Source organism: Ochotona curzoniae, unplaced genomic scaffold (assembly GCF_017591425.1).
Source record: "Ochotona curzoniae isolate NIBS_2020 unplaced genomic scaffold, NIBS_Ocur_1.0 contig_3432, whole genome shotgun sequence".
NCBI classification, from domain to species: Eukaryota; Metazoa; Chordata; class Mammalia; order Lagomorpha; family Ochotonidae; genus Ochotona; species Ochotona curzoniae.
In genome coordinates, this window is record NW_024465859.1 from 858,588 (window position 1) to 874,791 (window position 16,204).

The 16,204-nt window shown below is 47.1% G+C and overlaps 1 protein-coding gene across 3 annotated transcripts in view; it reads left to right on the top strand.

Annotated features, from left to right (window-relative positions):
* Window positions 1–16,204, top strand: part of NAV2 (neuron navigator 2) — a 390,873-nt gene that overhangs the window by 306,320 nt on the left and 68,349 nt on the right. For all 3 annotated transcript variants that reach the window (XM_040980004.1, XM_040980005.1, XM_040980003.1), the window contains 2 exons: window positions 10,414–10,552; window positions 15,891–16,185. In XM_040980004.1, the coding sequence (XP_040835938.1) occupies window positions 10,414–10,552; window positions 15,891–16,185 (434 nt within the window). The remainder of the gene's footprint in view (window positions 1–10,413; window positions 10,553–15,890; window positions 16,186–16,204) is intronic.

Genomic DNA, 16,204 nt, shown 5'->3' on the forward strand with positions numbered 1-16,204 from the left:
TCTTGTGCTCCCTTTCACAGGGGAATCCTGGATTTCTTGATGTGATGGTGCTCTCACAGGCAAAAGGCAAATTGAGTTCCAGTATAGATCTGTGACTGTTTTTCTGCACAATTTGTTTTCTTCCTGGGCTCAGTGATTGCCCCATGCTTGGTGAGACTAGATTTTTCTAGGGTTAGTCTCTACAATCTGTCCTTGCATGAATTCAAGCTCAAGTTGTGAGTCATTTTAGACCAGGACTGCAAACCATGTAGACTGATCCCTAAGCTAGAATAAAAAGAGGCGGACTGCTTATTATACTTTAATTCCAGTAACTAAATTTAGGGGTGTGGAAAACTGTGTATTACATGTAATACACATGATGGATGTTAATTAAAGTGGGAAAAGTGGGTAGGTAGTGAGGTGACCAAACACTTTGGGTCTGTGTTTAATACCCCAGCATCAGCATCTCCAACTATCCTGACCCTAGGCCCTGCTTTCTGCAAGCGTCAATGGCCCCGCTTCTTAAATGAGTATAGCATTAGTATCTTGTCACATGGGATCTGAGAGAAAATGTGTTGAGTAACAACAGGGATAGACAGTAAGTTGCACATACGTATGTGGATATTTCTCCTAGAGCTGCCAGGATTAAATGAAATACTATGTGCAGTGATAGTAGCATGCATTCTGGGACAGCGTTAAGCCTCAGTTAAAGATGACTGGACTAGGAAGGGTAGACCTCTGCAGGGTGCTGCTGCAGTTTTTGAAGCCGGATCTCCTTAATGGGCATCAATGGTTAGTGGAGAGTGCTCCAGAAAAGCTCCGGGGGGGGGGGGGGGGGGAAATAGTTAACATACCTGTTTGGTGGGAATTGTAGGTAGCCAAACCCTTTCCCTTCCCCAGGGGTTATTGCTAAGCCTATGGTCGGGCTTGCTCACTCATCCACACCAAAGGATCTCATTCCACCCAGCCCGGGGTTTCGTAGGAACAATTGCCTTGAACAATAGCCAGAAAACAAGTTCCACCAGTCTGGGCTTTTTGCAACTGAATGCAGCTGTCTCGTGGTGGTGGGGGGCACTGAGTGCCTGGTACTTGGGCTCTGCTGTGATTTTGGAGCTGAGCTGGAAAAAGAGAACAGGTAAGACTTGGCACTGGTGGCTGTTGGTGGCTCTGCTGGGAGTTTGGTCACCTGGAGAGAGGCAGCGCGGCTGGTGGGGCCAGCCAGTCTGTTGGTGAGGACTGGAAGGGCCTCCCTCCTGGAGGCCAAGGAGGATTAGGATCCTTGCTCTGTGAAGACTGCTTTTTAGCACCCGAGTTAGAGTGCTTTCTCTACACTGGCTAGGGTTTTATTAGTGAGCAGAGAAGACTGAATACATGTACATGTCAGCAATCTAATTTTTTTACAACATCATTTAGCATGTCTTTCCCTTGAATAAACAACATTATCTCACAGGGAGTCCATTTGAAAAGTGTAATGACCCTCCCACTGGATCCTTCAATAACTCCTCTTCTCTGAGAGCCTTTAGCTGGGAGCCAGGGCATGTAAATCCTAGTGGAAAATTTTGTGTAATCAACTCTGGCTTTGGGTTCTGCTTTGTTGTTTTGCTTCATGAGTGATGAAGTTGTAAATATAGAATCATGTCGAGGTCCATTTCAGTGCTCTGCCACTTTGAAATTCCTACTCCCTTCCCCTAGAAGAGCTCAGAATTAAGAATTTGTTCAAGTTTGATGCGTTTTTTTCAGGGGTCCCAGTATAGTTAGGGTTACCATCTCGGTTTTGTGGAATGTTTGTTTCCCCACAATAGTGGGGGCGAAACAGGAAATACGTGAGGTTGGAATAATTTATGATTCCTTCACCTGCGTTTTTTGTAGCAGATAGCTGGTATTTAGGCTGTTAAAATGGTGCTTTAAGCCCTCTGAGTGGCATTTGAATTCCTGACGCGGTGATGTCAGCAGCTCTTGCAAGACTCTGAAACTGGATCTGCTGGTTTTATGGGCCCTTTCATTTTTGCGTGGATTTTCTGGTGATTTTGTAGACCCTTTTCCTTCCACATCTGTATTTCTCCAGGAGGGAACAGAGCACCAGTTGTGGCTCAGAGAGCTTCAGTTCTGGTTGAAATGCTGAATGTTAACCCAGATGGGGACTCTTCATGATACAGAGTTGCTGATTGTCGTTGGAAGTTCTTTGGTGTTTCGCTGGGTTAGCAGACAGATTTTCAAGCTGGTCTCTATGTACTGTATCAGTTTGCCTCTTAGATGGAGAGTGTCTTTCTGATGAGCTAGGAGGCTGCAAGGAGTCATCAACTTCTGTTTGAAATCCTGTCTTTCTGATAAGCTCTGGTTTCTAAGGGAACATTGGTGTAGCAGTCCTGGCTCTAAGAACAGACAAGATTGTATCCTCTTTGTGGATAAAAAGCAGGATCTGATGCAGGCTCTATCATGAGTTGGGTTGTGATGCTTCTGTACCAGGGTCTGCACGTTCAAATACATAGTATCCACATGTGAATAGGTTCACATGGAGATTGTGGGAGGGCACACTACTGTTTAAAAGGGTCATTGCTACTCAGGGCCAGATTATTGTCTCATTGATACCTGTTTAAAATATTTAAAATTTTATGGGGTTTTAAAAATAGTCAGCAAATTGATGAAATCATCAGTGAAGCAGCCCAGAGATGAGGAAGTAGAGTTTTCTGCTTGGCAGCCTTAACTGAGTAATAGGAGATGATTCCGTGGGGACCGTCAGTGCGCCCATTTGCCTTTGTACCAACCTTGTTCTGATACTGGCCTTTAAAGAAGACCCTTGGGTGAGCTAGTCCTGCACCATAACCATACAGAAGAGGACACTGGGACCTGGAAAGAAAGCCAAATGCAGTTCTAGGGAAAGATGGCGCCAGACCAGCTCTCTGAGCTCTCTGTCTTAAAAGAGAGAGCAGGGAGCCACTGGTGGGCCTTGGGATTTGGAATATGCCAGAGTATTTTCCTGTGCTGCAGCTTGGCTGCTGGCCTCAGGAGCTGTTGGAAGCTGTTGCCATGGTGTGTGGAACCAGTGCAGTCTCCACGTGGTACTATGTTTCTCTTCCTGTTTTCATTTGTGTCTGAGTGGAATCCTTGTCTGTCACACAGGCTTGATGTGCTGTCACAGGCAGAGGCAGTGTGTTCTCACACCACCTGGATCCTACAGGGCCCTTACCAGAACAGATGGGATAAATGCAAGGCCTGTGGCAGATCATCTAGAAGTGTTGAGCTTGTGAGTCTTGGAAATAAATAGGGCAGATTGGATGAAGTTTCTTTTACTAACCCATGGAGTAAACATAAGTGGCCACTCTTAGATCTGATCCCTCCTAACTCGCAATGCTGTTGTCTGACTTCACCAATGTAGACCATTTCATTGAGTAACGAAAACCAGGCACAATCATCATCTAGTTGGGAAGCAATACTTCTGTGTTGACTATTTCGATGAGGTAGTGGAAGCGTCTGCTTGATTGTTTTTCTTTTTATTTGAGAGGCAGAGAGAAAGGAATCATCCATCCCTTAGTTCACTACTTAAAAAATACCTGCAATAGACAGGGCTTGGCCAGCCCAAAGCCAGGAGCTTATAACTCTATCTCAGTCTGCCATGTGGGTAACAGGGACTCAAGTACTTGAGCTGTCATCCAAGTCCTCCCAGGATGAGCATCAGGAAGCTAGACTGGAAGTGGCACAACAATAGACTCAACCATACACTCTCAATAAGTACAGGGGTTTCTGAGTAGAGGCTTAAGCTCTGAACCAAACACAGGCCTCTGCTTGCCATTTCTCTAGAGGCCACATTCAAACAATTTGTCAGTAGACCTCTGGTATATGCTCTTGAATTTAAAAAAAAAAAAGCTGGGGAAACCAGCCAAGCTGTGTGACACACACCCATTTTTGTGTCCAGGAGGAGATCCTGGGTTGTTTGGCTTGTTCTCCAAGGCAATCCAACACAACCTGTCTGTATTAATGTGTCCCCAGCAATTTTAGAACTGTCTGCAATGCAGAGGGAATGTGACCCAGAGTACCTAAACCTGGTAAAGAGAGTAAATTTTATCTTCAGTTTGCTTATTCTTCAGATCAGTCATGCAAAAAAAATTACTCATTCATTCAGATCTGCTTGAATGTATTTTTCATATCTAAAGAGTGCTTCTGGTATCCAGCAATAAATGCTTATAGTTAGGTGTTAATATTTAGTTTTTTAAAAGATTTATTTCTTTTTATTGGAAAGTCAGATTTACAGAGAGGAGGAGAGACAGAAAGATCTTCCGTCTGTTGGTTTATTACCCAAGTAGCTATAGCGGCTGGAAATGAGCCTATCCGAAGCCAGGATCCAGTAGCTTCTTCCAGATCTCCCATGGGTGCAGGGTCCCAAGGCTTTGGACCATCCTTGACTGCTTTCCCAGGCCACGAGCAGGGAACTGGATGGGAAGCGGGGTGGCTGGAATACAAACCAGCACCCATATGGGATCCCGAGGCATGTAAGGCGAGTACTTTAGCCACTAGGCTACTGTGCTGGGCCCATAATATTCTACTTTGAAGTTTTACTAATTCACATTTTATAGATTGATTTATTTACTTACTTGAAAATAAGAGTTGCACAGGGGGTGAGAAGCAGGAAGTTAGAGAAATCGTCCAGCCACTGATTCACTCCCCGAATGACTACAGTGATTGTGGTTGCATCAGGCCAATGTCAAAAACCTGGAACTTTTCATCTAAATCTCCCACATGGGGCAGAAACCCAAAGGGCTGGACTGTCTTCTCCTGCTTTCCCAGCCCATTAGCAAGGAGCTGGATCAAAGAAGAGCAACTGCAACTTGAATTGGCACCCATGTGGGATGCCGGTGTTGGAGGTTGTGGCTTAATGCACTGTGATGCAACACTTGCCCTAATGTTCTTTTTTTTTTAAAAAAAAAAAACTCAGATATTCTGATTAATTTGACTTAGGATAAAGCGTAACAAAGTCTGCTTGCACTATTTTAGATGGATTTTATTTTGAAAGGCAGAGAGAGAACAAGTGAGATGGATCTTCTTTCTATTCACCCCCCAAGTGGCCAGGGCAAAGACGATAACCAGGGACATCATCTGTGTTTCTCACATGAGTGGGAAGAGTCTCGGTGTTTGGGCCATCTTTACTTTCCCAGGTACATTAACAGAGAGCTGGATCAAAAGTGCTTCAGCCTGGACCCAAGCCAGCACTCATATCTGATGCCAGTAGCACAGGTAGCAGCTTAACCCACTGAGCCAAAATGCCAGCCTGTGACATTTTAATTTTTAAACCTAGATTCTTACAAATCCCTTGTATAGATAAAGAAATTTTTGGTACACTAAGATCATTTCCACTTGTGATTGACAAGTACTTTATTAATGCAGACTTAGAACTGCTGAGCAAGTTGTGCTCTTTACAAACTTCGATCGCTGGGCTCTGCAGGCAAGTTAACGTACCTGGGTTCTCTGAGCTTAGCAACTGCACCACGAAGGTCTTTCTATACTGACAGCCCTTGCGGATCAGAAAGCTACACAGAGAGGGAGAGAAAAATGCAGAGACAGAGACCTTCCATTTACTGATCCACTTCCCAAATGGCTACAATCTAGGATAGTCTAAAGCCAGGAGCCAGGAGCTCCATCTGAGTCAGCTTCCTGAGTGTAGGTGCCCCAATATTTGAGCCATCCAGTGCTGCCTTCCCAAACCATCAGCAGGGACCTGGATGGGAAGTTGAACAGGTGGGACTCAACCAGCACCATATTAGATGCTGGTGTTGTGACTTTACCCACTATGCCACAGAGTTGGCTCCAGCGTTTCAATTCTTAATATATTCAATCCAATTTGTAAGCCTTTTATCTTGAAACTTTCAAGTCAAAAATCTATACTAACTTAAAATTTAAATCACCAGACCATTTCAGTGATATTATTAGATAGCCACATATACTTTTCTAAAAGCTGTTTATCTACTTACTTTTTTTTAAAGATTTATTTTTATTATATTTTTATTGGAAAGGCGGATATATACAGAGAGGAGGAGAGACAGAGAGGAAGATCTTCCATCCAATGATTCACTCCCCAAGTGAGCGCAACGGCCGATGCTATGCCGATCCGAAGCCAGGAGCCTCTTCCGGGTCTCCCACGTGGGTGCAGGATCCCAAAGCCTTGGGCCGTCCTCGACTGCTTTCCTGGGCCACAGGCAGGGAGCTGGAAGGGAAGCGGGGCTGCCGGGATAGAACTGGCACCCATATGGGATTCCGGGCGTGCAAGGCGAGGGCCTTAACCACTTGCGCCACCGCGCCGGGCCCTATCTACTTATTTATTGTCATTCTATTTGGAAGGCAGAGAGAGGGGGAGATTTTCCATCCACTGATTCTTTCCCCAAGTACCTGCAGCAGTTAAGGATGGACCAAACCAAGCCAGGGCCAAGAAGGCCATCTGAATCTCCAACGTGGAGCGGAGACCCAACTACTTGAGCCGTTATCCTCTGCTGTGTCCCGGTATGTGCATTAGCACATTAGCAGGAAACTGTATCAGAAGTGTAGTAGCCAAAAGTCAACATCGGACACTCCCACATTCAAAGTGGGCATCCCACGCAGTCAAGCCACTGCCAAATATTTGGCCTTGTGGGTGTTTTAAATGCTGTAAACATGCAGAGATTAACCCCAGCTATCACATAACTTTCATCTTAAGAAGTTTTTGTGTCATGATTTATTTCATCAGCACTCATTTTCTTAAACTCCCCCTATGTTTTAAAATTGCATACTCCCAACGGAGACCTGTCATCTTAGCTGGGCTCAAGTTGTTGTGCAGTGTTTCTGAGCTTCTAGACTAGCACCCAGGGGTCATGCAAGCATATTCCAGAATGATTGGTTGTGGAGTGACTCCTCCTGCTGCACCCCTGGAGTCCTGGGCCTCCCTGCAGGAACTGCATTTCAATCACAATAAACACCAATTTTCTGGGCTCCTTTCAAGTCACAACCTTAATCACTGTTTGGAAACTCTTTCAACATTTATTACCTTGCTTGGGTCTGTGGACTTTTGTACCTCATTTCCTTTGCCACTTGATTGGATTCAGCTAATGTCCTTGCTGCTCCAGTGAGCTCTGCCTACTTCCCACATTTTTCCTGTCTGGCTTGCAGCCGCCCGTCTGAAGTCATTTTACAGACAAATGGCAATTCCCCTTTAGTGGGCACTAGTGCACCAGATGACAAACAGGAACAAATTGATTGTGGCTGTTCCCTGGCTGCTACTGGCCTTAGGTGGGGTGAGGGCCACGAGCTCGAGCCTCATTCTGGGGGATCTCCCATCCTTCTCAGGGCTATTTCCATCTGTGTGAGCCTCCTTCTTGGGTAGGGGAGATGCAGTAGCCACTTACAGCCTTACGTTTCCTTTGCATTTGTTAATTTTTCATGTGTGTTTCATTCTTTGCAACATCTCATGTATGGGCATGAGAGCTTGAGGAGTGTGATTTTAGGCAAAGAAACTTATGCTGTGCTCCACTCATGGGTTAGTCAGGAAGTATCAAGTAAGCACACGTGGCATCTCTGATGTGAAGAGGGCTGTGGCCTGTACAGTGAGCTTGACATTGTAGTAAGCACTTCTCAAAGCCTCAGTTTGCACACTGTGAAATAAGCATAGCAGCTGCCCATAGGAGTAACACGAGAGAATGTGCAAATGTTGAGTAGCTGGCACATGGCATGCGTGCTCAGGAAATGACCACTCTTTGAAAAAGCAGCCTAGTATGAAGTGAAAATATCATAGGTTCTGAAACTATACAGCCAGTTCCAAAACCAGTTCCTCACCTTGGTAAGGAACTTATCATTCATTCATTGGTCATATGGACAGGGTAATACCTACCTGGTAGGTGTAATCTGCAGGTTGGAGGAATATATAATAATAAATTTACAGTGCCTGGCACAGCTCCCAATTTGAGGCAGGCATTTAGTTGTGATAATGACTGGAAAACTGTAAAGGTGGATGTAGTGAACACAGATGTGTGGGACTGCATAGGAATTTACTGTGGGGGATGGTTTGAGAGTGCTGAGAGATCTGCACTGCACTTATTTGAGAAGGCCTTCAAATAAGTGGAGGGTTGGATGGAAGAAACAGAATTACCTGAGCAAAGTTTGCTGAGTTCTGGGAGCTGTGAGGCCTCTGGACTCTTGTGCATTTATCCCGAGCACACCCTTTTGCTGAGCCCTCACTCGTCCTGGCTAATCCTCCCGACTTGGAAACCAGCTGCACACATCTTCCTGGGTATGCTGTGGGATCCTCCAGGTTGGCTTGTGAAAGGTGAATGAGAATGTTGAAGGCAGAGGGGACGAAAACAGGTTTTTAGTAAGCTTTTGTCTTCCTTCCTGATCAACAAGCTCAGAATATACAACAGGTGTCTTACAAGCTGGAACAACTACTTGTGTGGAGCTATTTGTGTGCATTTGGGGGAGGAGGAGGGTCCCCCTGATTTGGAAATCTCAGCTCCCAACATTTCTCAGGCTTTATGTTATCCTTATGCAGGGCTTTCAGCAAGACATGCTGAGGAAGGCAGGATGGTAGAATAATAGTCTAGTCAGTACTGTTATCAGACTTGCCATTCCTGGCTATGTGACCTGAAATCTGTCACCTCCCAAACTTCAAGTTTTCTCCTGGGCAAGTGGCCCGTGTCATATCTAATACATATTAAGGACTAACAAAATGGAAAACTCATTAGCATCAGAGTCAGAATGGCTGGATGTGGATCCACTCTACTTTCTCCTAGCCCTCTGGCCTTGTCCTGTGCCTCTCACCTTTCTAAGCCTCAGTTTCTCTACCTGGACAACAGGCAAACAATAGTATTCACTGTTCTCCACTTATTAGCCATAGCGCTGTCCCACTGAAGTTTAGAAGTTTCCTTCCTAGACTACTTAACTCTCATGAGTTTCATTCAGCAAGTGTTTTTGGACACTTGCTATGTCCCTGTCTCCCAACAGCTAAACAAATGAGAAAGTACAACAGTGTGGGGTAATAGATGATAACATGTGAGGACAAGTGTCCAGGGGAGAAGGGTAGTGTTGGCCTAGAAGGAACAGAAGCCCCTGTGACCCAAGCCACAGTTCACATGGAGAGGCAGGTGTAAGATGGAACTAGAGAGGGAGCCCAGGCCACAGTGTGGTAGAGGCCTGTGAAGAGAGTTTGATTTGTAAGTATCTGAGAAGCTACATGAAGGTCTCCAGAAGTGGAATGAGAGAACAAGGTTTACATTACAGAAAAATCACTCCAGCTTCAGGGTGGGAGAGGAGTGAATTGGGAGGAAGCAGAGTCGAATGCAGAGAGCTGCTGTAGCGTTTCAGCCAGAGCGGATGCCGCCTTGGGGCATAGGCCAGCAGGAGGGGTGTATTACTGTGCTTACCTCAATGTATTTTACTACTACAAAGGGTCTTCAGAATGTTTGTGGAAAAATATGTATTTTGGAAAAAAATCTATACATGGATTTCAAAATTTTCTACCAAAATAAACTTTTTTAAAATTTCACTTTTTGAAATATTTATTTACTTTCATCTACTAGTGGAGTCCCCAAATGCCCACACCAGCAGAAGTGAGGGCAGGCTGAAGCCAGGAGCCAGAACTCCTCCCAGGCCTCCTGTGTGGGTGGCAGGGGCCCATGTACTTGATCTATCATCCGCTGCCTCCTAGGCACATTAGAAGAAGCTCAGTGAGAAGCAGGAGCGACCAGGGCTTGAACAGGCCCTCGAGTAAGGGACATCAGAATTGTAAGCAGCAGCTTAACCCACTATACCACGGTGCCTACTCCCCAGTCTGTCTTCATTTTGCTTCCCACAGACTCATGTCCTCGTAAAGGTGATAGGAACAGACATTGGATTGAATGTGGTGGTGTGTTGGGAGGTCTGGAGATGATAAGAAAGAAGGAATGTGAACTCATTACAAACAGAGTTAACTTGAGCAGTGAGAGAAGGTCTCAGCAGATATGAGGATTGGGAAATGACGCACTTTGCTTTTATGTGTGGGATCAGCTCTGATACAGTGAACATGTTTGTGCTGACTAGTGCACTTTCCTTCCTTTCGAGTCCAGAGAACTCACCTGGCAGCTCTGAGCCCAGGTAGGGGCTCATGCTGAATCTTTCCCTACACTCTTTGAGCTCAAGTCTTCTGACATTTTGTTAGGCCTGGGAAGGAGCACCTGGGTTTTGTAAAGTTTCACAGGGAAGATGAAGACAGTTTAAGACATAGTGTCAGCAGCCACCTTTCTATGGAAGCGTAGAAGCACTTCTGTGAAACGTATGGAAGCACCGATGGATGGTGCTGCTGGAGATGATCCCTTTCAGAGGCAAAAGAGCTTTGTCTGGGGCTTTGTAACATAGCCTGCATCTTTTCAGGCATGGTGTGTGTTGTCTGTCCGGGCTGGTGTGGCCTCAGGTGTTGATGCTCAGGATGTGTTTGCCTTGCAGCTGGGATGACAGCAGCTCTGTGAGCAGTGGCATCAGCGACACCATAGACAACCTCAGCACCGATGACATCAACACCAGCTCCTCCATCAGCTCCTACGCCAACACACCTGCCTCCTCTCGCAGAAACCTGGACGTTCAGGTAAGAAACCCAGGGACCCTCGGGGTTCTCCAGATGCCCGCATCAGCAGGAAGCGGGGGTCTCGGAGGGTAGAAGGATTATTTGGGGTGGACAGAATCCCAGGTAGATGAGATGAGGCTCAGACTCTTTCTGCCTGTGCTCTCATATCTGCTCTGGCCTCCATCTGCAAGGAAAGAGTCAGGTGCCCCATGATGAAAACAGCTGGGGGCCTCACCACTCTCACTGCTGTGGCCTTAGCAAATGATGTTTCCTCCCTGAACCTCTACTTCATATATCACTTAAAAAGCAAACCGAAACAGACCAATGATGTTGGACTTGACTGTGTCCTGGCAGTGAGCCACTGCTGTCCAAGATGAGTGTCTGATTCCACAAAACAGAGACTGAGCCCTGTAGACCAGAAATGTCCTGTCCTAGACTTGGGAATTGTCCATCTGTGGGCCATTTACCCTGGCAAGATGCATTATTGTTCTTCTACTAAACAAGATTCCATATTGAATCTTGAAGGATCCCCTCAACTTAATGCCCCTAAGCTCCAAAGGTGCTTCGGAACCTCTGGACCGACCTTCTCCAGGGGAACTGCTGAGTCCAGTGGGATGGCCAGATGAGATAGTTGTGTCAGGAGAAGGTGTGGACAGTCAAGGCAGCTGGTCTTCAGTGGAGGTCTGCCGTTGCTGGATAAGCTCATCGGCCTCTCAGGTCTCTGCCTTCTCATTCATAAAACGACAGCCTCGAGGCCTGTCTGGCAGGGTGAGTGACATGCTGTGCAGTGCCAGGCTTGATGTGAACATGTTTCTCACAGCTCTCAGCCTGGCCAGCTGCCTCCTCCCTCTCGCTGCCCACCCCTGTCCTCCAGATCACCTGCCTCTGCCTCCCTCCCCAACATGGCACAGGCTGACTATGCTTGCACTGTATTCTGTTTGGAGTTTCAAAGCAATTTCATCTTGTGTTTCTCAGCATTTTATTTAGGAGCAGAGTTTAGATGAGCTTAGTTATAGAGTATAGAGACCTTGGATAAACACACGTCGCTCCCCCACATCGTCTGTGTTCTTAGCCCCTCCCTGGTTTCCCTGGGTTCTGTGGAAGGCACCACACCATGTACTGAGATACGAAGAACTGTGTCTGTCATTTCCAGTATACCTCTAATGTTTAAAGCACACATACACAAACACACACAAGAGGGGAAAACGAGGATTCCATGTCAGTTCACCTTTTTTTTTTTTTATTCAAGGAAACAAAATAAGTAATTGTGCAGCAGGGATTCTGTCATGTAAGATCGGGGCGTGCATGCAGGGGTGGGGTGTGCCCAAGGATGAGCTGCTGCTGGCTTTTTTTTTTTTTGAGGGGTAGGTCATTCCTCTTCCTTCTTCAACCTGCATTTCCCTGATATGAATAATCATACAGCCCGTGGGAGACTCAGGTGAACTAAGAACATGTGTTGTGTGGGACTCAGGGCCTAGCAAGGGAAATGGTAGCAAATGATAATGATAATTACTTCTGCTATTTCCTGGGTTCAATCTTGCACTCATTCAGCATCTGAGCGTGCAGGGCAGCCAGCCACAGAGAAATCTTCATGATTTCTAGAGTTTGTGATGCAGTATCAGGAAAGGCAGGCCCTCTTAACTCTGCCACAGGAAGAAACTGGATCAGGATTCAAGAGAGTTGCCGGTGCACTGGAGGCTGTCCGGGTGGGGAGTAGGCAATGAGATGCTCTTCACCGAGCCTCCTCATGTTGACTTCATTGACTCCCTCAGCAACTCAGTGATCATTCCTGTTTTATGTGTGAGGCAACAGCCTCAAAGTGCAGGGTCATACACAGCACATGAGTGGCAGCATGAAGCTCCTTAGTTCCAGTCTGCCAGACTCCAAAACCACATTCTTCCCCTGCATCAGGCAAGCTTTCCACTCCTCAGGAAATGCCCAAGGTTTCTCACATTATGGTTTATTTCTTCACCCTCCCGCTTGGCTTCTGGGTGATGAAGTCCATATCCAGGTAAGTGCCTTAAGAGCACCTTTCAGAAAAAGGGGCCATCAAGAGGCAGAGCTCGAGGAGGGTAGCTCCATGCATGGACGTCCTGCTGGAATTGACTCAGGTTTCTTCCTAGGGAGTGTTGCCACGTGACCTGGGACATGAATTTGGAGCCAACAGGGTTGCCCAGGACACATGCCTAGCTGGGAAGGTAGCACCTTGGACTGATTGGCTAACTGCTCATTCGAAAGCGAGGGAGTCAGGCCACCATCCTGGGCCTGGGATGGTACCTTCTCTGCTATCAGTGGATGGAGCCTAGGGATCCCCCTCTGAGACTGGGCAGGAGCTACCTTAGCTTTACAGTTTGGAATGCACTGAGCCAGCTGGTTTGAAAATAGAGTCTTGTGGGTTTGGATATTGTACTAGGTGCTGCAGGAAATGCATGAAATGTCTCTTTTTCTTGTATGTATTCATCTAGGAAAGCAAGGCAGGCAATGTAGTGGTTAAAGTTCAGGGTCTGCAGTTAGACTCCCAGGAATCCCCACATCCCTGTTTCTTTGCTGTGTGATTGTGGACAGTCTCCTATTCCAGTCTGTGCATCCGTTTTTGCAAATACAGCTGCAAATATTAACTGCAACTTCCTTATTGGTAATAATCTAGGATGTGGCATTTACTGACTTTTCAAATAAGCATCCTTTAGATTGTATTAGAATATGTGAGTACGCTTGATCTTTGCCCAAAGACCAAGAAGATGTTAGAATACACTTGAACTTAAGTCCCACAAGGTGAATGATTTGTCTTTGTTCCTGTGTTTCTTGTAGTGTGAATAAGCCTGCCTGGCACATAGTAAATACTTTTGAGTAATTGTTTCCAGTGGCCAAGCTGACTCCTGCCTCAGGGTCTTTGCTTATGCAGCTCCCTCTGCCTGGCATGCTTTTCCCTAAATGCATCTTTTTACTAATTTGCTTCTTATTTTTTTTAAGATTTATTTATTTTTATTGGAAAGGCAGATACACAGAGAGGAGGAGAGAAAGAGAAAAAGATCTTCCGTTCAATGGTTCACTCCCCAAGCGGCCACAATGGCTGTAACTGAGCCAGTCCAAAGCCAGGAGCCAGGAGCTTCTTCCAGGTCTCCCATGTGGGTTCAGGCTCCCAAAGCTTTGGACCATCCTTGACTGCTTTCCCAGGCCATATGCAGGGAGCTGGATGGGAAGCAGGACCACCAGGATTAGAACCAGCGACCACATGGGATCCTGGCATATTCAAAGCGAGGACTTTAACCACTGCACTCTCATGCTGGGCCCTTGCTTCTCATTTTTTAGCCCTTCTGCTAAAAGGCCTTGCCTGAGTACTGCCCTGTGTCCAGTCATCTAAGTTAGGTCCATGTCTATTCCTTTTAGACTCCTTGTTGCTTTCCTTCTAATGACATTCATAATCTACAGACAGTTTTTTGCATCTATGTAGGTAACCCTGCCTTTTTTGCTAGACTATAAGCTGCATGGTGGGCAGGAATCTCTTATCCACAAACCTGAGGTCCTCACTGGTGGCACTGCCAACATCAGCCATTGAGCAAAGTCTGGTTTGGAGGGAGGAACCCTTGTCCTGGGTGGGCTGGGGCAGTTGGGGCAGGAAGTGGGTAGCTTCGGGTGCTGTTCATCTGTGAAATGCAGGAGGAGACATGTCTCCTTACCCTCCCCGAGCAGATGAGGAGAGATGCTCAGGTGTGCCAAAGCCACAGGCGCTGTGCTCACTGGCTCATTCACTTACTCTCAGGTTTGTTAAGCTCCTGCTCTATGCCCATATGTGTGGGCTCTGCCACTGCTGGGTGCCCTGCCACAGCTGAAGGACAAGCTTCCCAGCCAGGAAAGCTGGTTTTGTCCTGCTTGTGTCCCTGGGGCTAGGTCACTAGTTTGAATGTATGCATGCTCGAGGAATGACAAAATTGAGGGCACGTTCAGGCAGCTGTGATGGATGCACGGAATCTATCACAGGGAAGAGCTGGAAAGAAAGTTGGTACATGCAGGCTGACTGACTGTGTAGCCACTGTGTTTCATGGACAAAAGCACTTGTGCTACTCCTGGGGGATAAACCAGATGTGCATTTTAATTTTTCCTTTCCTGGTGGTGTCTACTCAGAGTAGCTAGGTCTGACAACTGGCAGATTTGTCCTGGAGTGTCCACCCTGACCTCCCTCACTGCTTCCTTTGATGCCGTTTTTCCTGCCATCCAGAGACCCCTGGGGAGGCCTCCAATGCTGTTTGGCTGGCTCCACCCCTTTTGGTGCAGCTGATTATTAACATCACATTTCTGTCCCCTCCTGCGATCTGTGGCCAGTGGGTCAGAACTCTTCCAAAAGAATGCTGGCACATTATATTCTGTGTCTGAACAGAATCACACAAGGGGAGCCAAGGAGCAGCATATAAATGAAGCTGGGGCGGGGACAGGCTCCACTGGCTTTTAGCACTTGGGGAAAGTGCCACTGGAGGATTTGTTCTCTCACAGCTGCCGGCTCTTCCATTTCAAGTGGCACGGTGGTCCCTCTCTCCCTCTCTTGCTCACTCCATGCATTAGTCTGTGGTGCTGTGCTGGATCCTAAGACCACACTGCCAGCAGAACAAAGGGAAGCAGGCACTGAGGTTGGATGCAGTCTGAAATCAGCCACTGGAGTTGGAGAGGTCTCAGCTTCAAGTGTCATAGGGTGGGTAGCTCCTTCCTACCATATCCCTTGGCCCTGCCTCTTTACCTCTTGAAGTCTTCTTTCCTGTTTCTCCCTGGCCCTTTTCTGCTCCTCCCTCCATCCCTTCTAAGGCTATGCTCATATTCTTTACTTTACATGCCAAGAAAACCCCCAGGCTTTCCAGCAAGATAATCCAAGCACCATCGCTCAAATGTTTTTAAAGTGATTATCTTCCTAGGTCCCTGACTGCTCCCGGGGCAATAACTTTTTTTTATTATTATTATTTTATTTTTATTGGAAAGGCAGATATACAGAGAGGAGAGACAGAGAGGAAGATCTTCCATCCGATGATTCACTCCCCAAGTGAGCGCAATGGCTGATGCTATGCCAATCCGAAGCCAGGAGCCTCTTCCAGGTCTCCCACGCGGGTGCAGGGTCCCAAAGCTTTGGGCCGTCCTCGACTGCTTTCCTGGGCCACAGGCAGGGAGCTGGAAGGGAAGCAGGGCTGCTGGGATAGAACCGGCAGTTGGCAGTTCTTTGGGTTTAAGAAGTCCATATGGGATTCCGGGTGTGCAAAGCGAGGACCTTAACCACTTGCGCCACCGCGCCGGGCCCCCTAGGGCAGTAACTTATTGAGGGAAGCTTCTTAGCCTGGGATTCGGGCAGGACTAACTCCCTGGGCTTCTCTCCTTACAGACGGACGCGGAGAAGCACTCCCAGGTGGAGAGGAACTCACTGTGGTCCTGTGATGACATCAAGAAGTCAGACGGCGGGTCAGATAGCGGCATAAAGATGGAGCCAGCCTCCAAGTGGAGGCGCAATCCTTCTGATGTGTCTGACGAGTCCGACAAAAGCACGTCGGGCAAGAAGAATCCTGTCATCTCACAGACAGGCTCATGGCGGAGGGGCATGACTGCTCAGGTGGGCATCACTGTGCCAAGGACGAAGCCATCTGCCCCAGCAGCGGGAGTGCTGAAGACGCCAGGCACTGGTGAGTGAGAGCCTGATGC